General features: G+C 17.4%; 1 protein-coding gene across 7 annotated transcripts; it reads right to left on the reverse strand.

Moving 5' to 3' along the window:
• On the reverse strand, nt 1–27,577 carry LOC107995713 (transcription initiation factor TFIID subunit 3). 7 transcript variants are annotated; one of them, XM_062072047.1, is made up of 11 exons: nt 27,341–27,577; nt 27,003–27,174; nt 26,232–26,474; nt 21,480–22,654; nt 20,773–21,342; nt 12,216–12,395; nt 12,002–12,102; nt 11,595–11,707; nt 4,870–4,964; nt 2,019–2,119; nt 1–1,437 (listed from the first exon to the last, which is right to left on the reverse strand). In XM_062072047.1, exons 1-11 carry the CDS (start codon nt 27,350–27,352, stop codon nt 1,302–1,304), a joined length of 2,898 nt encoding a protein of 965 aa, XP_061928031.1. In that variant the 5' UTR covers nt 27,353–27,577; the 3' UTR covers nt 1–1,301. The 7 variants fall into 7 exon arrangements, with proteins under 7 accessions (XP_061928031.1, XP_061928025.1, XP_061928029.1 ...); XM_062072041.1 differs by having other exon boundaries at nt 11,380–11,707; XM_062072045.1 differs by having other exon boundaries at nt 11,595–11,722.
• Between the last annotated feature and the right edge of the window lie 58 nt (nt 27,578–27,635).

A 27,635-nucleotide genomic window follows, 5' to 3' on the forward strand; every position in this document is an offset into this window, starting at 1 on the left:
TATTATTATGCAGAAGCTTCTGCTTTAATCAAAGAAAATAGAATTTTTTTACTAGTTCTCAATTTTATTACATTATTAGTTTTAACACGTTGACTGCTATACACAAGGTACATTATTTGTTTGTATTTATATTACTTTTATGCAAGTTCATACTGTTCAAATTATATTTTTAATTTCCAAAAAGAAAATTATAATATTCTTTTAAATATATATTATATATATATATAATATTCAATATTACATATTTTAATTTACTAATATGTACAGAAATAATTTTTATAAAAACCTGATAAAAAATTAAACATCTTAATGACAATATAATATGATATAATTAATATATATTAAATTTTGTCATACACAAATATTATATATAATACTATAATAATATTATATATTATTATGTTATAATACATTCTACATAAAAATGAATATAAAAATGGATATAAAATCAAAAAATATTAATAGCATATTTAAGATTAAATATTTTTATTTTTATATTAATAATTTACTATATGAAAAAAATAATAATAAAATTTAATTATTTAGAATATCATTTTTTATAAATAAATTATAATAAGCAATAAATATTTGAATAAATATATAATAATATTCAAATTTTTTATTTTTTTCTAAAAGAATCTTTTAAAATAAATTTGAATTTTTTTTATAGCAATTAAAAATATATATAATTCAAACCTTTTATGTAGCATGTATTAAAAATAGTTATTTTAAATAGAAGTAAATAGATAGAATAAATTATAATGAAAATTTATTTTATTAAATTTGTTCAAAAATTTAATTATTATTTTCTAATTTGTATCATTTCTAAGTTTAAGATATTTTTAATAGTTTTAATAAAATAACTATGTGTAGTTGAATATTATATATTTTATCAGTATAAATATCACATATGTTTTATTATAAGAAGATAATAATTATTGTAAAATATTAATGTATTATTGAAAATTTAGAATTTGAAAATTAGCTATCAACGTGTTAAAATTTAATCATGATATTATATTAACAATCACAAAAGATAACATTTTCTAAGCCAATTGGATTGCACTATCTTTCATCTTTTTACTTTTTTTCTTTACAGTCTTAACTTTCATGATAGTCTTTCCAGCCTTTCCCTTGATTGGTAAAGATTTTTCCTTTAATGATTTCATTTGTAACTTCATTTCTGCTTTTGATAATTTCTTGCTTTTCATATTTTTTATACCAAGCTTACTGTCTTTTTTAACTTTGGTAGTAGTTTGAATTGCTATACCGGATCTTACACAAGATCCGGGTAGCTTGTACTAGGCAGTAACTTTCACCTTTTTCTTCCTTTTTTTCTTCTTTTTATCATGATGAAGTTCTTGTTTTTTGGCTATACAATAACGACAATACCAATCTTCGTTATCAGCTGGTGGTACTTGCATCCCAACACATACCCTAAATAATTGAAAACATAAAAATTAACATACAAAATAAAATTTTTGAATAGAAAAAAAAAAGATTTTTATATTTTTGATTTGATAATTTACTATAAATTATAAAAATAATTTTGAAAGTAATATAAATATAATTTTTTTCTTTTATTATGAAAAAAAAATAAATAAATAAGAAAAATGTTGAAAAAAAATTAGAGATTATTTAATATAGATATAATGTAGATAATGTAGATAGATAATGTAGATTTCAATGATATTGAAATTCATATTTAATTAAGTTGTAATTATAAAAATAATTATAAAACAAGTGATGAAAATATTCAGTTTCTATATAATATAATATATATAATCTTTTTATATTTTCTATTGTAATATTAAATATAATTTTAATTTAATTTAATTTAATTTAATTTAAAAAATTGATAAATTAAATGATATACATATAATATTTAAATTCTTAACATTTCAAAATATTAAATGTCAATGTACAAAATAAAAAATATTTTATTTATATTAGAAAATAATTTATTAAAATTTAACATAATTTCATAAATAATTATTATTTTATCAAAATTCACTTACCAATGATACCATGCATCGCAATCATCACAACCAACCATAGGTGATCCATCATCTTGATTACCACATGCAGGACATATCCAAACTTGATGACCACCTTGATCCTGAAAGACTCATGTGACGATAAAAACACAATATACTTATTTTTTATTATATATTTGGATAACCCAACCCATCTTTTGTGTTTTTTATATTTTAATAATATATTATTTATTAAAAAAATATCTAATATATATTAAATTCTTAATATACTTAGATATTATGTTTTTTTACTTATAATTAAAAAATTTAAAATATGATTTATAATAGTATTTAATAATTAGTGATAAAGTTTGTTACATTTTAAAATTAATAAAATATTTTCCAATATATATAAGATAAGTTAAGATTAATGATTAAAAGTTGGATGAAAATGAAATATTTATGAATTAAAGTATATCATGACTAGTATATAAATTGTTTATTCAATAACTTATATAATGAAAATAATTGATGAAAACATTATAAATAAATTATAATGTTATGAAAATAAAAACAAAATATCTTAAAAATAATATAAAATGTAAAAATGATATAAATAAAATTCATGTAATTATATTATAAAATATATATTTATTTAATTATATATAAAATTCAAGAGAGTAATGTAAGCAGATGTATAATTTATTGATTTAATCAGTATAATGTATATGAGTGTAAATAGGGAAGGAATAATATATTTATATAAAAATTGAAGTATTGGCCTGCGGTAATGAAATAAATTTTCACTTGGCCCAGAAATAAAAAAAAAGTACATTCTATGATAAAATTATTCATTTAACAACATACATTTTAATTATTCAAGGATCAAATTCATTAATCCAAAATCATAAAATTATTTACTTTCATACCCATTTTTTTTTATTTATCATATTAATTATTGAAATTTTATATTTCAAATGTTTATTAATATATACAAACTTATTTTTATAAATGCAAATATTTAAATTTAATTTATTTAAATAATAATTAATTAGTTTTATATTAAAGAATAATACCTATAATAAAGTATAAATAAAAAATTAATTTATATACACATTATTTAATTTTAATATTTAATTTTAAAATTTAAAACTTTTATATTATTTTTAATAATACAGAAAAGTCTGAACAAAAAATATTATATACTAATATAATAATATTGATATAATAGTATATAACATATTTGTAATAGACATAAATATTATGAAAAATACAAAAATTTTTTAAATATTTTTTTTAATAAAATTATAATTTTATTGTTGTAATATTATAACTAAAATAGAAAGACAAATTCATTTATAAAAACATGTTACTTTTTAGATGATTTAAAAAATATTTATTATTTGATCTAACATAGTTATATATTACTTCTTATACTTTAAATGTTTAAATTAATAAATATTGAATATAAAATAAAAAAAATAATTTATAAACAAAAGATAATTTTTGATTTCAATAATTAAAATATTAAAACTTTCTTAACTGTAAAATAATGTCATTGCATTTTTATATTAGATTATATAAGTTTTATATAATAAAGTTTTATATTATTTAAAATAATTCAAATATAATGTTATATATTGATGAACTTTTATTAGTAAAATAAAAAAATATCTTTATAAGTTATATATCTTACAAAAATGTTGATAAATCATTTTCAAATGCTTTAAATTCATATAAATCGTAATATTATGAAATATCTTTCATATTAGAAAAGTCATTTTTTCATGATAAGTATTGTCTATCTCAAATATTTTCTTATAGCATTAAAAATAAAAATTTAAGTTGTAATATTAGATAATTCATTCTATAAATAAATACTGCATATATAAACATCAATATATAAATTATATATTATGTAAATATAATATTTAATACAAGTGTAATATAAGTATAATATATTTTATACATATTTATGTATATATATATATAAATAATAAAATAATATTTTTAGTTTTTTTATCTATTAATAATAAAGAACAAATTTAATTATATAAATTATATTAATATAAATTAAAAATTATTCAAAGTTTATTTGGATAAATTATGTTTATGTTGGACTTTAAATTTATACAAAAATAAGATAAATAAATTATAATAAAAATACATTTAAAATATTCTTTTATATTTAGTTTATAAAGAATGATATTTTTTTCTATTTAATTTTTTTATAAATTTGATATTATTTTAAACAGTTTTTTGTAATAATTATTTCTTTTCTTTTATACTTTCAAATGATTTTATATAAATATATAAAAATATAGTAATATATATTAATAAATAAAAATTTTATTTTGAATTTATTTTGAAAAAGAAAAAAATAAAAAATGTAATAAGAGAAAAACTTATTAAATATTTAAAATTATAAATTATAATGTAAGAAAAAAACTAATTTCAATATTAAATGTATAACTTTTATATGCACAATGTATGTAAAAATTATAAATTATATACATGTATATAAATTTTATTTTACAATCACATGTGTTATTGTATACAAAATATATAGATTTTGTTATAAATTCATATTGTTTTTATATATTTATAAGTATAAATATATACATATACTTGTATATGTTACAAATACATAAATTGATATTAATTTTTTTAAAGGGGGAAGTTTTAAATAAGATTATTTTAAATAAATTTTAAGATAATAAAGGTTTTTGGATTAAAAATTGAAAAAACATTTCTAATATCATAATCATAATGAATTCAAGCAAAAGCTAAAAATAATGCACAAACCCATGTATTTCTATAAAACTGACGCAGATAGAAATTAGATGATACTTTAAAAAAGTATCCAATGACTTTAAAATGGGAATGTACTCACCACAGTAGTGGTTGATGTTGGGGGCAGCGCAATCCTGCCATTTTCTTTGTCTTCCTTAGCATCATCCTTTTTAAGAGCTGCATCTGCTTTCGTCTCTGTGCCGTTAAAACCGTTGGTTATATTCCTAACTGTTTTGCATGCTATGTTTAATAACAACATGCAAGTTGCATGCAATCAAACCTTCACTATTTTGTAAACTATTTAATCTTTTATATATTTATCTTCTTTTATATATATAAAATAATTATTTATTTTATTTTTATAAAAATAATAAAATATATTATTTATTGATATATATTTTTTCTTTTAAACTTAAATTTATCACGATTAAATCTATTTATTACTAATTCAAAAATTTTTTATTATTTTTTTATAACTATATTTTTTATATAATTAATCTTCTTTATAATAAATATTTATCCTAAATTTTAATAAATTAAAGATATGAATGTATAATTTATTTAAAGAATGGATTTAAATAGAATATTTTTTTTCTTTTTTTCTCTAATATAATATATTAAAAATATATTAAATCTTATTTCTAGAATAAACAAGATATACATAAATATATATAATTTTTCTTATATAAAATATGAAATAAATAAAAAAAAAAAAATAAAAATAAATGTATTTAACATATCTTATATCTTATATAATGTTATATACCAATAAAATAATATATAATTGTATAAATTTTTATTTATTATAAATTAGTATGCTCTAATAAAATTATTTTTTTATTATTTTTGAATTTCATATTATGCTTTCTTAAATATACTTTAATATTTTTATATTTTATCAAGTATATTTATAATATTAGTCATTTTCATTTTTAAACAAATAATAAAATAGTGTTTTATAATTTGCTGCCCCCTTTTTTTTAAAGATAAAAGATTAATATATATTGTCATTTAAAATAATTTATTTCAAATTATTATTTATATTATATCAAATTTAATTTTTTTATTATTTTTTTATTCTAAAGAATTTCATACTTATATTTAAAAAAATATAAATCATTTTAAAATTTGTTCAAATGTTTTCATGTACATATTAAATTCATAATAAATCATGTATGTCATATTAAAATTATATCAATGTATTATTCAATTTATATTTATATATTTATTATTAATATTATTATTAATATTATATATTTATTATTAATTTTTATATTATTATTTATATTTTATTATTTATTAATATTTTATTATATATTTTTATTATTATTAAAATTTTATTAATTTTATTAATTATTCATTGTATTATTCAATTCTTATCTTGTTTAATTTTTTAACAAATTAATAAATTATTATATTAATATTATATAAATATTATATAAATATTATATAAATATAATATAAAAATATTAATAATATATATTTCTTTAATTTTATTTTAAATATTTTATTATAAAATAATATATTTTAATAAAATAAATATTAATTTTATAATTTATTTATTAATTATAATTAAAAAATCAATAAATTAATTCAAATATATATGTATATATATATAATTATTTCAAATATAAAATATAATTTTTATAATATTTTTGAATTATAATTAAATATTGAAAAAAAGATTTATATATGTTAATATATTATAATGTATGTATATAACAAAACATTATTAATTTATGTTTGTTCTATATATTACAATTTATAAAATTTTTTTATAAACATTATTAATATTTATAAGCATTATTAAATATTATTTTATTCTTTTAAATATATAATATTTAAAAATCATTTATATAAATAAAAAATTATAATAAAAAAAATAATATAATTAAAATTTAATTAATAAAATATAATATTTTATTATTTCATATATAGCATGTTTAATATATCAATCGTCATGATTTTTCAGCCATTTCCGACAATTTGAAAAAAAAAAAAAAATAGTTTGAAATGAAAAATTAATATTTATATTAACAAATTATAATGCAAAATGAACAAATATTTTTATAGAAAATCGGAATTACTTTTTTTTTTAAATTCCGTGTTACTTTTCCTGTAAATGTAATATTGTAAATAAAATGTAATATTATAATGATGTGCAACATCAATGTATTTGTTCAACTATTTGTTAAAAAAAACATTTTTAAAAAAATTCCTTATTAACAAATCAAATATTAATATTTTTGTTTCAATTTCTTTTTACTATACACGTTTTTTTTATATAAATAAACTTGATTGTGTTAATAATCTAAAATTATATTATTTGGTATTAATCTCAAATAAATAATTCAAATTGCATACTGTTTTCTGCGAACTTTTTGAAAATTTTCCTCTTTTCATTAAATTTCAATTAGATAACATAATTACGAATTATGAAGATGAAATCATCAAATCTGTTTATTCCAACAACAAACCGGATATAGTAGTAAAGTGAAATTGGAAGAAAAACGTTAGTATTTAGATTTTTGTTATATTAAAAATGTAATTTTTCTCAATAATTACATGAACGAATATACTATTAAGAGTGCATATTATTGAATTCGTCTGAATATCATTTAATATTCATTAATATTATAATTTATTATAAATTATTATATTACACAATATTATATATCAATTAATATTACATAAAAAAAGTTATACAATAATTTAAAAAATGATATCGATTTTTTGTAAAAAAATATTTGTTTTCACTTTTATAATTGATGTTAATTAACATCAATATTTTTTATTTTAAACTCAAATAGTTAGAAGTGAAAAATTTTAACCGATTTTGTATAAGATGTCTCTAAAATAAATAATATTTTTTTTTATATTTAATAGAATATGGAATATTCAGTAAAAAATTTGCAATAAATTTAGAAATATTTATTTTTTAAATATTATATTATCTATTATAAGATTCAAATTGAATTGCTTAAATTTAATATACAAATAATTTTAAATCATAAATTTTTCAATCATAATAGATTCAGAATATTAATTGATATAAAAATGATTATTGATAAAAAAATGTTTATAGATAAGGAAAATTTATAATTTATAAATATAAATTTAGAACAAGAAAAATTAAAAATTAAATAATTTATTAAAAAAACTATAAATAATAAAAAATATTTTAATAATTTTTATAAATACTTGTAAAATAAGAAAATTAAAAAATTTTTTTTATAAAAAATTAAATATAATATTTTTAAAAAAGTATTTTCTAAATAAGTATAATGTATTATATAGATTAATAAAAATTTCTGTATCAAATTCTGAATTTATTTTTAACATTTCATATAAATAATTTAAACGAAAATATAGAATAAAATTTATTGTTTTATTAAAATTTTTTCTTATAAAAAATAAACATATAAAAATATTATAAATAATAAATTTAAATATTTAATAATATTTAAATAAAATACTATTGATATAAAATAATTTTTAATTAAAAAATTTTGAAATTACTTAAAATTTTTTTTATCAAATTCAAGATATAATTTTAAGAAAACTATGTTAAAAATATATACATATTATTATTATTATTATTTAATAACATTCTTGATGTATAATAATATTTTTGAAAATATGAAATGAATATAAATTTTTTTTAAAAAATTAATAAAAGAACTAATTGATTGTGAAAAAAACAAATTAATAATGAAATTATAGTATGCTTATAATTAAAAAAAAATTATTTAACTACATTCTTTAAAATATTTATATTTTTTGTAACAATTGTTTGAAATTTAAGAATCTATAATACATATTCTATTTTATATCTATATAATATTATGTTATCATTATGATTTCATGATTCAATTCTTTCATAATAACATTTTTTTTTGAAATGAGGATAAAATAATTTAATATTAGGGGCTGCAAATTTAAACATTTTTAGAATATGATTATATTAAAACACACTATTTATTTCCTAGATATATCTAAAGAAAAAAGATATAAAAAGATTTTTATAATTTACATTATTTTAAAAAAAATATTTCAAAAAATTTTATATCCTTTTTTTTATACTATATAATTTATATTAATATAATTTTTAAAATTTTTATCTATAAATAATGCTGTTTGTTTTTGTAAAAATTCATCTTTATATGTATATTGTAAATGAATAATTATACTTAAAATGATTTTCAAATGAATCTAATTTTATCATATAATGTTATGAAGAATTATTTTCTTTTTCCTATTAAATTGAATATTTTTATTATATTATTTTATATAAACTACATATCAAATGTGCATTACAGAAGGAAACATTAAAAGAAGAAAAGAAAGTTTGAAACCCATTTAAATAGAAATATAATATAAGAAAGGTCTTAGAACTTGATTCATTAAAGTTAATTACCTAAAAAATTTATTATCACTAAATAATATTCAATATTAAAATAGTTTGAAAAAATTTATAAAAAAAATCATAAATGATATTAACATAATATAAGTAAGTTCTGAGACTTCTTTCAATATGAAAAGATTCCACCTAAGTAGATTCCACTTAACTGAATGTGATAGAAGTGCTAATTGAATTTGAAATGATCAAGTAAATTGGTAATCACAACACGAAATAAGTAACAAATCTAATGTAGGCTATGAAGTTGTTCTACATATACACTTTAGAGACAAATGTATCTATACAACAAAGCAGGCCAAATGAAAATTATACCGTCACCGCAAGTCATGAATGCATAGAAAGTAAAAAATGAAATATTGGGAAACTGGATTATTGGATAAGGTAAAAATGGTATTGATGGGTCGAGTTAATTATTATATTAAAAGTAACATCAGTTACATATGATTAAGATATCTATATGAAATATTGATTTGAAATTCAAATAAATTATCTAATATATTTTTATTTGAAATACTATATGAAAGCATGTTTATATATATATGTTTGTGTATATGTACATACATATATAAGATATACGATGTAAAAGTATTTTTTATCGTGACATTTCTAATAATCTTATAAAAAAATATTTGAAACAAAAATTAATTGTCTCAATGTAATTAAAAACTGTAATAAAAATTTTTTTCAAAAATTCGTTTTTTTAAATAAAAAATCATGAATATCTTAATTTTTGTAGTATTATATATTTTTGATTTAGTTAATTGACAGGTAATTGACATCAAAATGAATTCAATAATTTATTATACTATGATCTTTTCAGAAAAGTTACATATTTTGACCAACTAATTAATATTAATATGAAAAATTATTTTTCTTTAATTATATTAATTATAATTAATTATAAACAACATTAAAATAGAAATCATATCTGATAAATATCATCTAAAATATTTTATAATTATTTATTATAGAATATTGTGCAGCAAAACGATAGTATTGTTATTATTGAATCTATTTATTAATTTTATTTGTTTCATAATTTTCTTAGTTATAGTTTAGTTTAGTTTAGTTATACTTTGAAAAATTTTAGTTGTATTAAGTATATTCTTTTAAATATATAAATCGATGATATATAATTGAAATTAAATAATTTTCCACATTAATGTTTCTAATCATTGAGTCAAAATTTTGAATTCAAAAAGTAAAAGTTGTAATAGTAAATTCTATAATAGATTATTAAATTTGTTTTGATATCAATTGCAATTATAAAATCAAAAATATATAATACAATTCACAAAAATCATTAAATTATTAAAAAAGCAAATTTTTGCAACTTTTTTTATTACAATTTATAGCCAAAATGAAACTAATAAATTTTTCTTTTAAATATTTTTTGAAATTATTAAAATGCTACAAACATGGATGAGTACTTTTAGATTGTACAACATATATATATATATATATATTCATATACAAATACATATATAATATATATATAGATACTATAGCAATATTATTTTAAACAAAGATATGAATAATAATAATTAATAAATAATTAATTTAATTAAAGAGGGCTGTCATTTCAACTTATTATGAGATATTGAAAAATAAATTTATACATGAAATTTGTAGATTTTTTTTTTTGCATGATTAATGATTATCAATTGTATGAAGTTTCTAAGAATACAGAAAATTATATAGAAATACTATTATTTTATTAATAAAATAATTAAATACTAATATTTTATAATATATTATAATTTTATTTAATAATATTATTTAATAATATACTTTTATTTATATAATCAAAGATGTAATTACTTTTATAAATGTAAATATATATACTGAAACTTTCAATAAATTTATATTAATAATAAAGCAAAAGTTAAGTTTATATTACATCTTAATTAATATAACTGGAAAAAATATATTAATTTATTGTAAAAAATTTAAAAAAATAATCCTCAAAAAATATTGTTTTTATTATAAAAATTATAAAATATAACAGCCCTCATATTTATTTTATATATTTGATTTTAAGAAATACTCTGAAATATTTGAAAACATAATCAAATTATATTTAAAAATAAAATAAAATATTATATTTAATAATATAATTACATGTTATATTTAAAAATATAACATTTTATATTTGAAATATATGATTATATCATATAAAAGCGTACTTACAAAATAATACGGTGGTTGTTGTTGCATCAGAGGAGTTGGGAGCTTAGGAGTAGGATCAAATTGAGATGAAGGAGTTTCTCTTTGAGGTAAGGCTTTGAAGAGAGATTTCTTTGCTCGAGGAACTGTTGCAAGTGGCACACTAGTAAGATTGGCAGAGAAAGTATCTGTAGGAAGAGCAGGGCTTCCATCTAACGTTCCCTCCTCTGTTTTCTTACTTGCCGACTTTTGCTTTGGTGGTCGCGTGACTAATGCTGATATTTTGGCCAATTCTGGACTTGGTTCTCGTTTTGTCTCATCCTCAGGCTTCTTCAGCAATGTTTTTATAGTTCTATAACACATTTCCCTAATAATAATATATGCGTTATTAAATACATGGAATGTATTCAACATTAACGCATAATATAATACTTTGATGATGATGATAATAATAATAATAATAATAATAATAATAATAATAATAATAATAATAACAATAATAATAATAATAAATAATGCTAAATATAAATATTTCAACATTGAAAATAAATAAAAAAGAATTTTTCTTTTCTTAAATGATATTATAATTAATAAAATAAAAGAAAATAATAAGTTATTAATAAAATAAAAACAATTGTGAGCTTACATTTTCTTCATTGGAGCAGTATCTGGTGTTGGTGGTCTCGGAGATGCTGTACCTAATTTTAATGTTATTTTTGGTACAGCTTCAAAATTTTTATCTTCTTTCTACAAAAAAATAATATTAAAACATCAATTTTTTAATTTCTAATTTTGATAGAAAAGCTAATAACTAATATTAGAAATAATTTAATAATATTAGAAATAAAAAACTTTTATACCTCTTTTTCTTTTCGTTTATCTTTCTTTTCTCTTTTTTCTTTAATTTTATCTATTTTTTCTTTTTTATCTATTTTATCTTTCTTTTCTTTTATTTTATCTCCTTTTTCTTTGTGTTTTTCTTTTTTATCTTTTTTCTTTTTTAATTTATCTTTCTTTTCTTTTTTATGTTCCTTTGATTTCTGAAAATAAAATATATAATTTTATTAATATAGTAACATAAGATATATAGAATATAATGAAATATTATATTTCAATAGAAATCTTATATTTCTTTATAAATTATTTAAGAAATATAATGAAATATTAAACTTGAATAAAAAAAATAACATTATTTTTTAATATTATTTTTTATAAGTTTTCAATTTTCTATATATATTCAATTCTCTTTCTCATATTTAATATATAAAACAAAATATTTATAAATCTTATATATCAAAAATATAATATAATTATTCATAAATTTTTTAATATAAAAAATTTTCGTATTTAAAAATATAAATTTTTAAAAAAAATTAAAATAATAGTGAAATTAAATAATATCACAAAATATTCACTTTTTTTGAAATGTATAAATATAAAGTAATATTTTGAAATAATTCAAACATAAAAAATTAAATAATATAATAATTAAATAACAAAAAAAATTATTAGATTAAATGTATAAAAAGTATATTAATTTCCAAATATTACTATAAAAGAAGAAAATTAAAATATAATTTTTTGGAAAGTCTTTTATGAATAAAAAAAACTCTAAAAAATTTTCTGTATTACTCTCTTGCAAAATGAGCTGTGAGGCAAATTGTAACAAAATTTAAATATTAATTTAAATATCAAGATTATTAAAAATTGATAAAAAAAACTATCATTAATGAGATATATAAGTTATAGTTATATTATATACTATAAAAGAATAGTATAATTTGTCTTAAAATAAAATAATTATATAATAGCTTTAAATCATGAAAATAACAGAAAGTAAATAAGATTAAAAAAATAATTTAATAATATTTTTTTCTATTAAATATATAATTATATTTATATATTTTGTTATTATTTTTTTAAAATTTATATCTGAACACAAAAAAAATATTTAATACTAACAAATTTTTTTTATAAATAATCCAAAATTTAATATAAAATTTTGGAAGTAAAACATTAATTAATCTTCACAATATTTCAAGTATTTTATAATTCATAATCTAATAAAAAAAATTCAAACGTAATCACTATATATATATATATATATATATAATTAAGAAAAAATTGCAGTTTTAAAAATAAATTATATGTTTTTAAGAAAAAATTAAAATGACTTTCAGAATTCAGAAATTGCAATATTATAATGATTGAAAAAAAAAATTATTTTTGAATTATAAATTGAGTGCGACTATGATAAATAAATTATTAAAACGTTTATTATTATATATGTCATATAATAAATGACGTTTCAGATTGCTTATTTTTATAAAAGTTGTATTCAATGAAATTGATTATACATAATATAATTTAAGATTATTTATATCTGCTCATTACACTTTTCTTTATTTTTTTCATATAAAATGAATGTAATCAAAATGTTTTCTTTTAAATGGCGATACCGATCATGTTAAAGAATACATTTAATAAATTAATAATTAGTAAAAATTTTTTCTCTCTTAAAGAATTAAAAGTAATTTAATAAGAATATTGCAAACATCTCGTACAAACATTATTAGAAATGAATTAGTCGAATGAATTGCTTGGTGCATACGAACGATGCAATATCATTATGGTTCAATTGCTATATTTTGTTATATTTATGTTTCTAATGATGTAACATCATGTAATAATATAACATCAATGCAAAAAATAATTAAATAATATGTATTAATTAAAAAAAAATTATAAAAAATTAATTATATTAGTGCAATTGATAAGTCAAACAAGTTCAGAGACTATTCATATTAAATTTTTTTTTTAATAATCATTAATATTTATTTATGATATATCATTAGTAAAATAATATATCAAGAACATAGCTTTTACATAGATTAAAAAATTTTTAAATTTTATTTTTTTTTATGCTAGAGAATTTAATTTCTCTTTAGAATCCTCTGTTCTTTACTATATTTGCATTTCATAACTAATGATTTCATTAATTAAGTATGTATTATGCAATTTTCTATTGCTGCCCAAAATTGTTTTAAAAAAATGAAATTAAGCTTTAAAAATTCAACTATTTTTCCTTATAATTTGCAAACTATAAAAAATATAGAAAAAGGTTAAGCTTTAAAAATTCAACTATTTTTCCTTATAATTTGCAAACTATAAAAAATATAGAAAAAGGTTAAAGACAAAAATTGTTCCTTTTTATAAAGATTATCGGTTAATAAAACATTTGTTTATATAATTAAAAAAAAGTTATAAATAAAAAAATTAATATTTTTTTAAATTTATTTTTTAATATAAAATTTTAATTAATCTAAATAACTACGCTAAATTTAAAAAATAAATAAGTTTTTATATTTCTAAATATAAAAATAATATAGCTGTGATAGATGTATATGCCAATGTGATTTCTGCTTGGAAAAACTTTGTACGGAAATTTTTCGATTTAAATTATATAATTAATTTATATTAATCTATATGTATGGAATAATATTATTAAATTATCATTAAATTTCTCATTAATAATCAACTTTCTCATTCATAATCAACAAAAAAAAAAATCAAAATTAATATTTAGTTATTTTTAAAGTTTTTTAAAGTTTTTTAAAGTTATTATAATATAATAAACTTAAATTTATTATAAATTACAATGTATTTGTTTATACATGATATAAGAATGAATATATTAATGAGAATTAATTCAATTAATTTTGAAAATTTAGTAGAATTCATTTTTTTCGCCGCTTCATTGTTTCATATGCGTCAATCATGCTATTATGTAATGTGGGTGGAGTACAAGTTTTCTGTATTTGTATATTTACATTTTTTTTGAAGAATTTCATTAGCATAAAGAATAATTTATAAATATTATTATTATTAATATAATTCATGTTACTTATAGTTACTTATTCACTCATTTTTTATTGAATCCCTTATTTAATACATAAAAATATAAAGAAATTTGATGATTACATTAATGACGATTACAAAAATAAAGAGATTTTATAAAATAGTTATGCATATAAATTTCTTTTTTTTTCCTATCTGATATTTATCTAATGTTTAATAAAAGAAAAAAGTATATAAATTTCTCTATTTTTGAAAATTTAACAAAGAAAATCAGCAATACACTAAAGTATTTATTAAAAAAAAGTAGTTATTTTGTTTTTTTATATTATCATATATTTATTTAGTTATTTAGATTGTTAAAACTTTACGTTGAAAAACTTTAAAAAATTATTTTTTTTGTTTTTATTTGTATAAACAATTAATAAATATTTTATCAGATAGATTCTTACAAAAAGAAACAATTTTTGTTTGAACTTTTTCTGTATTTCTTTTTTGTATTTCTATAGTTATAGTTATATCTCACAAATAAAATCGAAAATAGCTGAATTTTCAAGGATTAATTTCATTTTCTTAAAGTGATTTTGGACAACAACAACAACAACAACAACAAAATTACATAATACATACCTGCATAAACACTATATATTTCCAAAATTTTATAATTTTTTTAATTTTCGGTTTGGAGATCTTTTCTTGTAAATTGTTCCCTTCACGAATGCTTTTATTGAATATGATAGAAATAACCAAATCCTGGTCAGTCGTATATCCAAATTTTAAAAATAATCAATTTATAAAAATGATGAAGCTAAAAGTCAAAAAATTGAATAAATATATCATTTCAATTGAGTGACAATAGAAACAGTTGAACAAAGATTGACATATACTTCAACAGTGGCCTATAAAGTCAAGATTTTATGATTATAAAAAAAGTTGCATGGAACAAAACTGAATTTAATATGTTAATGATATATGTAATGTGTAAAACATTTAAAATTATTTGCACCTGCAATAATATTGTAGTAGCGAAAACTTGTAAATGCATGTGTTGAATGCTCTTTCGATTAAAATGAATATTTGTGTATATAAAAGCTCGTGTTTATGATCGTGATGTACTTTTTTCACAATAAGTAGACTTAGTGCAGTACGCGTGTTTATACGAAAGCTTGGTTTCTCAATGTCATAGTAAGTAATCGTATATCGATGTCAGAGCATGATGTGTTATTACAAGAAAACTATTTATTTCTCGTATCTGATAGTCAGAAACGTGTTTACAACAAGCATTAATTAGATTTTTTTCCAAGTGAGATTCGTGCTCTTAGAAAATGCCTTTCTAATTCAATTGGAAGGATTATGTTTTCCAACTGGAGCACGATAATAATTAATAAAATAATATCGCGGTCAGTATCTGACTCACAAAACACCCAAGTTAGAGAAAAATTTCTGGAATTTATCAGAAATTGTATAATGATAATTAAAGATCTTAAAGCATACATTTATTATAAATTTTCTTGAACGTATCTGGATGTCACCCTTGGAATCGGGTTCCGTTCCAGCCAGACTAAAACATGTTAAAAATATATAATATAAGTGTCGACTAAACTCTTCTCAAAAACATCGATAGTTTTCTCAAATAATATCATTCTTTATTTAGACTTAATAGAAGTCGGCAATTGATAATAATAGAAAAGAGTTTTCATAAAGATTTTCTTCGAATAAGTTCTCATAAATCTCACGAGCATTTATTATTCACGAATATAGAATATCTGTATTTTGATTGTATGATTTATTTTAATCAATTTCAGAAATAGATCATTTTTCGACATAACAGTCCAATTTTTAAATACATTTTATTCATTTATCAATAACCTTTCATATTCATTAAAAAATGTATTCAATTGAGTTACAAGCCATAAATGCATTGCTGTTTTCATTAAATATGAATTTTTATTCTCGTAGGTTTATTTTTACGGATGAAATAAGTAATATTCCGATAAGACAAAATCAGAATTATGACAAAGATTGCATTAATATCTTAAAACAAAATTTTTGGAAGATAGCATGTACAGACGCAGTACAATATTAGAAAATGCAATACTATATTGTTTTTTACATCATAATTATTTTAGTATAAATAAGTGTATAAATAAATTATATAATACATTCAAACATAATAGTGATTGGGAAAACAGTAATCTTGTAAAAAGATTGATAACACAATACAATTAAAATTTTAATATGATAAGAATATGGATAATTTTTTAATTATTCTCATATAATTTTTTATATAGATATCGAAGTCGAATTTGCAATCATCAAAGCATTTATTAATAATGCAAAAACAAAATGAAGATACCTCTGCTATTTTTATAGCATTGCAAGATATAGAAAAAATATTTTATTATTATTATTCTATAAAAATTTGTATAATATAGAATATCCTTCTGTATGTTCTTGTCACCATCAAGAAATTGTTTAGTTCAATGCAACAAGTTACATATTTTTATAAATATAATTTCTAAATTATTATAATTTATTATAATTATTTCTTTAATTATTCTTTAATTATTCTCTTTTATATATAAAAAGCACATCATGTTCCTCAATAATTGTTAATTTCAATATTATAATCTTCAAATATAATATATGAACGTAAATAAATAAATACTATTTTGAAATAAATACTATTAAAAAATTCTAAGTATAAATTTTTATAAATATTAATAATTAAATATTTAAAATTGATTATATATATAAATTATTTGAGATGTAAAAAATTAAAAAAAAAAAAATACATGTAGAAATTTAGAAAATTAGTTTTTGAAACTATATATAAGAATTTATTTTAAAAAACAAAACTTTATGAAAGATGAATTTGTATATTTACTTTCATTATTCATAATATGTTATATTTATAATATATTACATAAAATTTATTTCTAGTTATTTGATTATCTGTATATTTTTCATTTTTTTTCAAGATGTAATGCATCAATTTTTTGACAAATTGGCAAATCATCAATAAATTAAGTAAAATAATAATATATCAATAATGGATTTATGACAATTTTTGAATTTAAATTCATCACAAGATCATAGTATATTAGATTATTAAATTCATCTTGTTATAAATTTAAAAATACATGATTTTAAAAAATCATAAATTTGATTCTTTATTAAAAAGAAAAATTTTTTTATTATTTTTAAAAAATATTTCTTCTTAAATAAATATTGACAAAAATTTGTTAAAATATTTTTTGTTCAAATTATCAAAAATGTCTGAAAAAATCGATAATAAAGACTGATTTATGATTTAACAAATATGTATTATGTATTTTTCTTCTATTATTTTTTCATAAAATCAAAATTAATTTTTAAAAATTTCTAAAAATATTTAAAAATTATAAATATATTTATTACAACTTTTTTTTTTAAATTTTTTTACAATTTTTTTTTAAATATAGAAAAAAAGTATTTTTTAATTTTCTTTATTCTTTTACGATATATATTTTATGAATGTAATTAATTTGAAAATTAAGATTGACAACTAAAACTAAAAATCATAAAATATTAAACACTTTTAATTTAGACAATATTATACTATACTATACATACTATACATAGTATATTATACAGTTTTGTAAATAAATAATACTTGTTGATTTCAAAGACAAATTTAATTGTGCAATAATGAAGAAAAAATTGAAAAGTTATATATATATATTTAATATTTCTTTAATTATTAAGTTTGATAATCAACTAGGAATATAATAATGGAAGAAAAACTATTTTTAAAAAATTAAAAAAATTATATAAATAATTTTTCTTTAATTATTAAGTTTTTATGCACTTCATGCTCAGAATCATGTCAAATCCAATGTGTTCAAATCCAATATTAATTTTATATGTATCATAAAATATTTTATTTTATTTTTTTATTTTTAAAGATTTAAATATAAAATATAATTGTTTGTATAATATATTTAAAAATTATAAATCATAAATAATTTAATTTATTGCAAATTGCATAATCTACTTTAATCATTCTAATTTTAAATTTTATCATAAAAAAATAATATGTATTTTCAAATAATAAAATGAAAAATTCACAATTTTTAGAATAATTAATTATTTGTTAAATAAAGAAATAAAATCTTAAAACATAAATTGTAAAATTAATATTTTGAAGTTATAATTTTTTATTTCATTTAAAGTGATTTATATTTATTCAAGTGCAGAATTAACATATTATATAAAAACAATGAATTGTTTTATCATTTCTTCTTTTATTGATTACAAAAAATTTCTCTATATATTCTTCTTTTATTTCCACCACATATTTTGATATTTTCATATGGAATTATATACTTTTAAAAAACTTCTGGATATATGATGTTTTAATTATATATATTCCGAAATAATTTATTTTATATAAGTTTTTTTTTCTGTAATCACTAATTGCGAAAATATATAATTAATAATGAGGCAATATTATATAATAAAATAATTCTTTGTCATAATATATAAAATAGAAAGACAAATAATTCATTATTTATTTGTAGCATATGTAATAATAATATACAATAATTCAAATAATAAACTTATATTTATTTTAATTGAAATAAAAAAATTACTTATAATTTTAAAAATATTAATTTTTTTGACCATGTTTAATAGAATTTTTTTTTTATATAGAAAATATCTATCTGAATATATCATCAATCTTTTCTTTATTATTTCTATATATTAATTTTTCTTTAAATTATGAATTATGATTTAATAATAATTGAGATAAATAAAAATCAATTTTAATATAAATTAAAAATTATTCTAAAATTTAAAAAATTTTTGACTAAATAATTAAAAAAGTCAATCATTTAATTTTCAAAATATGAATTATTTTTTTTATATATTATAAATCATTTTGTATATACAATAATTTCTAGATAAATATATTTTTTTGAGAGATTTAAGATTTTCATTATGTTATAACATATTTGAAAATTAAGATGGAAACAAAAAATTAATTTTTTTGATTTTTTTTTATTCGGACTTCGACGATTCTAATTAAAAGTATCTTAATAATTAAAAATATAATAAAATAATATTAAATAATAAAATTTTATAAAAATTTAATAGAAGAAATAGATAATAGAATTATAAAAATATAAATTTCCATTAATGATTGATTCATCAAAATTAATAATCAAAATAATTAATTTGATTTATTACTATATATTTAAATAAAGTAGATGTTATTCATCCTTAATGTGATGATCCTTGATGCTTAATTTGTTTTTATTATGTTTTGTTTAGATAAATATAGACAAATTATTTTGTAATCACTTATTAAGAAACTATTATATATTTTATTTTATGTGAAATGAAAAATATTTTATTATTTTATTTGAACATTTTTCCATAATAATTATTTTAAATAAAGACACATATATTATATATTACGAATTATTGAAAATATATTTATTTTTATAAACTAACAAATTAAAAAAATTATGAAAGTCAAGTAAGATGTAAATAAATACTAATAAAGTAAAAAATTACCTTATCACATTTATCCTGTTTTTCAATTTTAGAAGTTTTTGAAGATAATAATGGCACAATAGATACTGGTTTAGGATACGTAATTGGTGCTGCAAGTGCAGATGATAAAGGCTGTGCAACGGTACTCGTAGGAACTGGCGAAGGTATCTCTTTGTCCTGTTTAATCACCTTTGATTTATCTCCTTTTTCTTTCTCCGTTTTTTCATGTTTTGTCATTGAAAGCGTTGCTTCGGTAGAAGGTATTGAAGGAAGTTTATCCCGATCGACAGATTTAGATTTTGGTAAAGTAGAGAAATCTTCAGATTTTGGTGGTAAATTTATAAAACGAGGTGGTAATGGTAAATTTGACATTGCTGGATGAGGGCCACTACTACCTCTTCCTATAGGTAATGGAAATCTAGGAAACATAGGATGAGGTATTAAACCAGGTGCTGGAGGAAATGTTGGAAAAAAGGGAAATGGGAGTGTTGGTGGAAAACTTGGTTCTTTGGAAATCTGAGGTTCAGGTGCCTGTGGAGTTTTTGGTCGATCTAGTATATCCTGTTCTGGTACATCGTTGATACTTTTTGTCTGAAAAAATGGTAATCGCATATCGGCGATGTCTTTCGACGTCTTCTTCTAAGCAATTAATAGTGCTTACATACATGTACACGCAAACGTGCACATTAATATTATATAATGCTATATCTGAATAAAAATGAGCTTACCTTTTTTGGACTAACATAATGCTTTGGACTTCTTGATTTTATTTCCCGTTTTTTATTCAATTTTTCCTTCCTCTTTTTTTTATGATCTGTAGGTGTCGTGGGCATGTTTAATTCTGGAGTTCTTGGAGTGCTAGGAGTACCTGGTGGTGACATATCATCAAACATATAAACATCTGATCCTGGACTTTGTAAATCAATTAATTCTCCTCCATCTGGTTGAAGATGGACATCTGGTGTATGTGGAGTCTTTTTTTCTTCTCGTTTTACATCAATGTCATTACGGAGTGTTTGTTTGTCAATATTTTCATCAATCACTAAAGCAGGTGAACTTTCTCTTGAATCAAGTTCTTTATACTTATGTTGTTCTGATATATCTTTATCTTTATCCTCTCGTGGTTTTGAAATCTTTTTAAAAATATTCAACTTTTGTTTATCTGGTTCAGATGGAAGTTTATCAATATTGTCTTCTTTTCTTTCATTAGATGGGGGAGATCTACCAGTAAGATCAATTATTTTTTCTGGTTTTGTTTTTGGTTGTGTATTTTTCTGTAATTTTGGACTACTAACTGTTTTAGGTGATATTAATTTAGGAGTAGATGGTCTGCTTGATGAACTAGGCATGGTACTTTGTAATTTTCCTCCTATTGATTTTAAAGGCTTTAATTTTGCTAATTCCTTCATACCAGCTAACTTTTTAATTTTATTATCATCTGTTTTATCTGGTTTAAATAATTCTTTAGCACGATTTTTTTTCTTGTTTTCTTTATCAAGTTTACAATCTTCTAATCCTTTCTTTATAATCTTTTTTGGTTTTTTGTCATATTTTAATTCTGGAGGTACCATAGGATAAGAACTAGGTTGTGGTGAATCTGAACGAGTTTGATGTGGTGTCCTTGCTTCAGGTAGTTTTCCTTCTCGAGCAGGTGATAAAAAACCTGAAGTAGTCATCATGACACTATGAATTTCACGTAATGGTCTACCTTCTTCTAATACTTTTACACGCTTTACTATAGGACTTTCAAGTGAGACAGGATCTCCTGGTCGTTTAAAAACTACTTGTGGTGACATTCTATGAGGAGATACATTAATGGAACTATTGCTTGAAGTTCCATTACTCAATGTTAAATCAGATGATCCATTCATTATATTTTCTGCTTTCTCCGTTACATATTCTTCTGTCAAATAATAATATATTCTATTTTAATGTTAACATTTTTTGAATTTTTACATTTTTTTTTACATTAACTGTATTGCTATAGTAATTTATAATAAATTTATATAAGTTATAAAAATTTTATTTTTTTGAGCAATTTAAAGCTAGAAATTATTTTATTATATTAAATATTCTATATATTAATTAGTTATTGTATTAATAATAATATAATATAATAATAAAAATAAAGATTTATTTATGTTACTTTATGTTACATAAAGTATTTTCTTACTTGATAATTATCTTATAGATTAGAATATATTTAATAAATATTTTTTTCAGAAAAATTCTCTAATAAAATAATATATTAAAATATATAAAATTTTAAAATATAATTTAATATAAATAAAATTATATTTATAATTATTTTATGGCTATGCTTTTAAATAAAAATAGTTTATTTAATGTGTGCAATTTTTTACATAGATATACATGTATATCTACTGACAAAAATTAAGAAACAAATGATTTACTTTTAATTTATTTAATCATTAATATTTATTATTTGAATTTTTTTATACTGAATTATATTCAATTTTTTAATGAAATCAATAAATTGAAATTGAAAATTTGTATATATTAATAAATAATTTTTTTTAAAAAATATGTTAGCAAATATGTTATAGAATTATAATATACTATCTAATTTTTCATTTAAAATTAAATTGCTGTCTATTAGAATCATTACATCTAATGTCATTTGCGAATAAATTGAATTTATTTTTATGACTTGATATAATTTTATATTCAATAACAATTGAATTAATTTTTTTAACAAATTCTTCGATTCTTTTTTGAAACAAATACATAAATAGAATTATATATATTGTGATATTTTAGAAAATTATATATTTTTATTTTTTAATGAAAAATGTAATAAACATTCTTATCATTTTAAAATAATAATGTTTCAAAATATTTTTTCAAATTAAAATATTTTTTCAAATTAAAAAAAAAAAAAAATATAACGTAAAATATACATGATCAAGTCAATTCCAGATTTGAACGTATTTAAGATTATATAGCAATATTAATTAAGAAACTTTTTTTTTAACAAAGTAAAATTAATGTAAAAAAGATAGGAAAACATGATCAGAAACATAACTGAATTTTATATTCGATAGATCAAATTTAATTAAATATAGATGTTATACAATCATTAAATTTAATTATTATCCAATATTTTATTAAAATATTATGAAAATTATGATATTCATAGATCATTATTTTTATTAAAAATAACTTAAATAATTTAATTAAAAAAATAATTTAATTATAATATGTTAATTATAATATGTTAGCTTTTTGATTAAGCCATAGTTTTTGTTTGTTTCTTTTAATTTAATATTATTTTTTATAAAAACATTTATTCTAAAAAGAATTTATTACTTGTTGATATATATATATATATTATATCTCTATATTATCTTCAGTTTCAATTACTAATCTCAAAAGATAAAAAATATAAATTCATTTCAATTCAATTAATTTGTTTCTTATTAGCAAATGTTTATATAATTATATAAATAAAAAAAGTATATAAATAAATATATAAATAAAGAAATGTCAAATAAAGTATAAGAGTATTATAAATTAATTTTTTTAGAATCAAATGATCAATATCATTTTTGCATTAATTTATTGAAATAGTTTTTATCAAATTTAATAATATTTATTTGAATCATTTTCTTTTTATTATAATCAAAATTATAACGAAAAATTTATTCTGAATAGAAATATCGGGAAAAGGAAAAGAAAACGAAAAGAAAACGACAAAATGAAAAATATCAGAATTAGAACAAATTTTCTGTTATAACTCTATAATTATAAGTGATAAAAAAAATTTAAATAAATGTCATTTAGTTTGATAAAAGCTATCTCAATATCAAAAAATATGCATATGCAATTGCGAACTTATATAGAAATATAAGAGATATAAAAAAAATTCTCTGTAATAATAACAATCTTTCTTTTTATAAATATTTTAAAAAAATTAAGTAGTTGTTATACATAAGAAAAAAATTGATTAAAATTTTATTCTCTACATATTTAAAAATCACCAAAATCTATAAGAAATTTTTTTTTAAATAATTATCATTATATTATATTATTAAAAAATTCAACAAAAAAACAATATTTTTTTATTTAATGCAATAATTTTGTTTACTTGTTAACTTTGTTTAATTATCAAAATATCACATTACAAAAAGATCAATAAAGAAATAATACAAAAATTTTTCATAATAGAATTAATATTTTACAAATTGATATAATAATTATATTGATTTAAATGAAAATTTAGAAGAAAAGTATTAAAAATATTTTTTTTTATCTTTCAAGAATTCAAAAAATAAATATAAAAAATAAATTGTTATATTGAATTAATAAAAATGAATTATTAAAATTGAAGAAATATATAAATTTTATAAAAATTTATGCAATTATTGGATGCAAAAGTTTCATTGGTATAATGAAATAAATTATTTTAAAAATTTTGCAATTAGCATTTAAGAATGTTAAAAATTATATCGATAATCTCATAAATAATATTTCATAATATTTGAATAAAGAAGTTGGTAATAAAACTAAAAGCTGGTAAATATTTTTAAATTTTAAATTTATTATGTATTTTATTGTTACGTATAGTATATTTTTTAATATATTTTTATTTCACAAAAATTAATTGACATTTTTATTAAATATAGTTATATAAACAATATCAAATATAAAATTCAATTATTTAAAGAAATAATTTAAAGAAAATAATCTATTAGAAAAATATATTATAAATAAAACTCAAGTATATTTATTACATAATTGTTTTTTATTATCTATTATATATCTTTTGTTTTTTTATTAAATATTTTTTTAATTTTGTTATTAATTTGAATCAATACTATAGTACTAAAATATGTAATCATTTTATTTAATTTGGTAGACTTCTAACAAAAAAATTTTCTGTAAAATTCTAACATGTTATCTTTTTAAATCCTAAAAATGTATGGAATATTAATGATTATTTAGTCAATAATTTACAATGATAGTGATATTATGTATACATTTATTTTTATTTTTGATATTTTTTGAAATATATTAAATAATTATATTAATTTAAAATATAAAAATACAGTAATTTTTTTTAATACTTGAATACTACACATACAAGAAATTATTTATTTCTATATGTATTTGTTTGTCTGTATAACATAATTTGCATTTTATAATGTGATTGTTTTTGAAATATATTATATTATAAAATATTATATATTATATAATATAATATATTATATTATATAATATTATATATAATATTATAATATAATATTATATCGTATATTATTGAACATGTTCAAATCATATGAGTGATTTGAATTAATATTTCAATAAAATGATTTACATTGGATAACTTCCAATATTAGTAAAAAAAAATTAACAATGGATTTTTTTTTATTAATCATTTATTATAAAGTATTCTTTTTTTTCTAGTTAAAAATGTTAATGTTTAATTTTTATAATATAGTATTTATAATATATTTTACCTTCTGTATCAGGAAACATAGCTGGTAAATGTTCATGTATATGTACAGGTCTCGTTACAACTTCTCGACTTCCAGGTTTTAAAAAATTCAAATGATTTTCACGTTGAATTGGAAATTTAGGTACTGCTATAGGACATGGAACAGAATCTACATTTTTAATATATTCTGTTAATTCTTGTATATCAATATTCATATTTTGAAATGCTAAACCTAAGTCATCAAGATTTGCTTCTGTTCTTCCCACTGAAAAAATATTTAATGCTATATTGAAATAAAATAAAAACATAATAAAATAATATATAAATAAAATATAATATAAATATAATATAACATAAATATAATATAAATATAATAATAATAAATAAACATAATATAATAAAATAAAAAAAAAAATAACTTTAAATATAATAAACTTTATCTTACAAAAGAATCTTAATTAAATAAATAAATAACCAGAAACTGACAATATTATTTAAAAATTATAAATAAAATATATATATATATAGCAATACAATATTATCAATATCATATATTAACATATAAAAAATAAGTGTTATGAAAAAATTAGACTTATAGTATTTTTATTATGATTAGCAACCGATTAAAAAAAGCTCGGATAAAAGAAAGTTTATTATATAATTCAATAAAATTAATATAATTTGTATAACTTCATAATAAATTATATAAATAATAATGAATTATATTATATCAATAAAATTGATAATGTTTGAATTTTTAATAAAATTTTTATATCATTTCAAAAATACTTACAAATTTCTGCATATTGATGAGTGAGTTTTGAAATTCGCAAAATATATTCTTGCATAAGATCAACCATAAATTCTAACGGTGTAGAATTAATTGAATGCCATCCAATTATTTGACATATTTGAGCAACCACCATTCTTAAAACACTCCTACTGTATTCTGTTGACATCTTCAACTATAAAGAAACAATAAAAAACTTACTGTTCCAGACATAAGCTTTAAATTTTTTTTTTTTTTTTATTAATTAATAGAACTTAACAAATAGATTCCAAATTTTAATGTTAGGAATATATGAAATTGAAAGTTATATATGTTTAAAAATGCTTTATTTTACGGATTACATTGGCCGCCATATTGGCTTTTCTTATTGTCCATGTTTGTAGAAATGATAGATACTATGATGCTTATATTGTTATTATTGTAATTTTAATCATTATAATTTTGATTGTCCAAGGATTGTTTCATATTTCATCATTCATGATTATCACGGATCCTTTGAATCCGCGGAATGACCAAATTTTCCATGGATATATATTAAGTACATCCCGCCAAAACATCATCACGATATCGGTTCACTGACATCACATTACCAGCTATCGACAATATACATGTGGCGCCATTATAGGGAGAAAATGA

Source organism: Apis cerana, linkage group LG2 (assembly GCF_029169275.1).
Source record: "Apis cerana isolate GH-2021 linkage group LG2, AcerK_1.0, whole genome shotgun sequence".
NCBI lineage: Eukaryota > Metazoa > Arthropoda > Insecta > Hymenoptera > Apidae > Apis > Apis cerana.

Coding starts and splice junctions, on each gene's coding strand:
- LOC107995713 (XM_062072040.1), bottom strand. Junction 22,655..26,231: donor TATGTTTCCTGATACAGAAG/GTAAAATATATT, acceptor ATTATTTGACAG/AAGAATATGTAACGGAGAAA. Junction 4,965..11,379: donor AACAACCACCGTATTATTTT/GTAAGTACGCTT, acceptor TTAACGGCACAG/AGACGAAAGCAGATGCAGCT.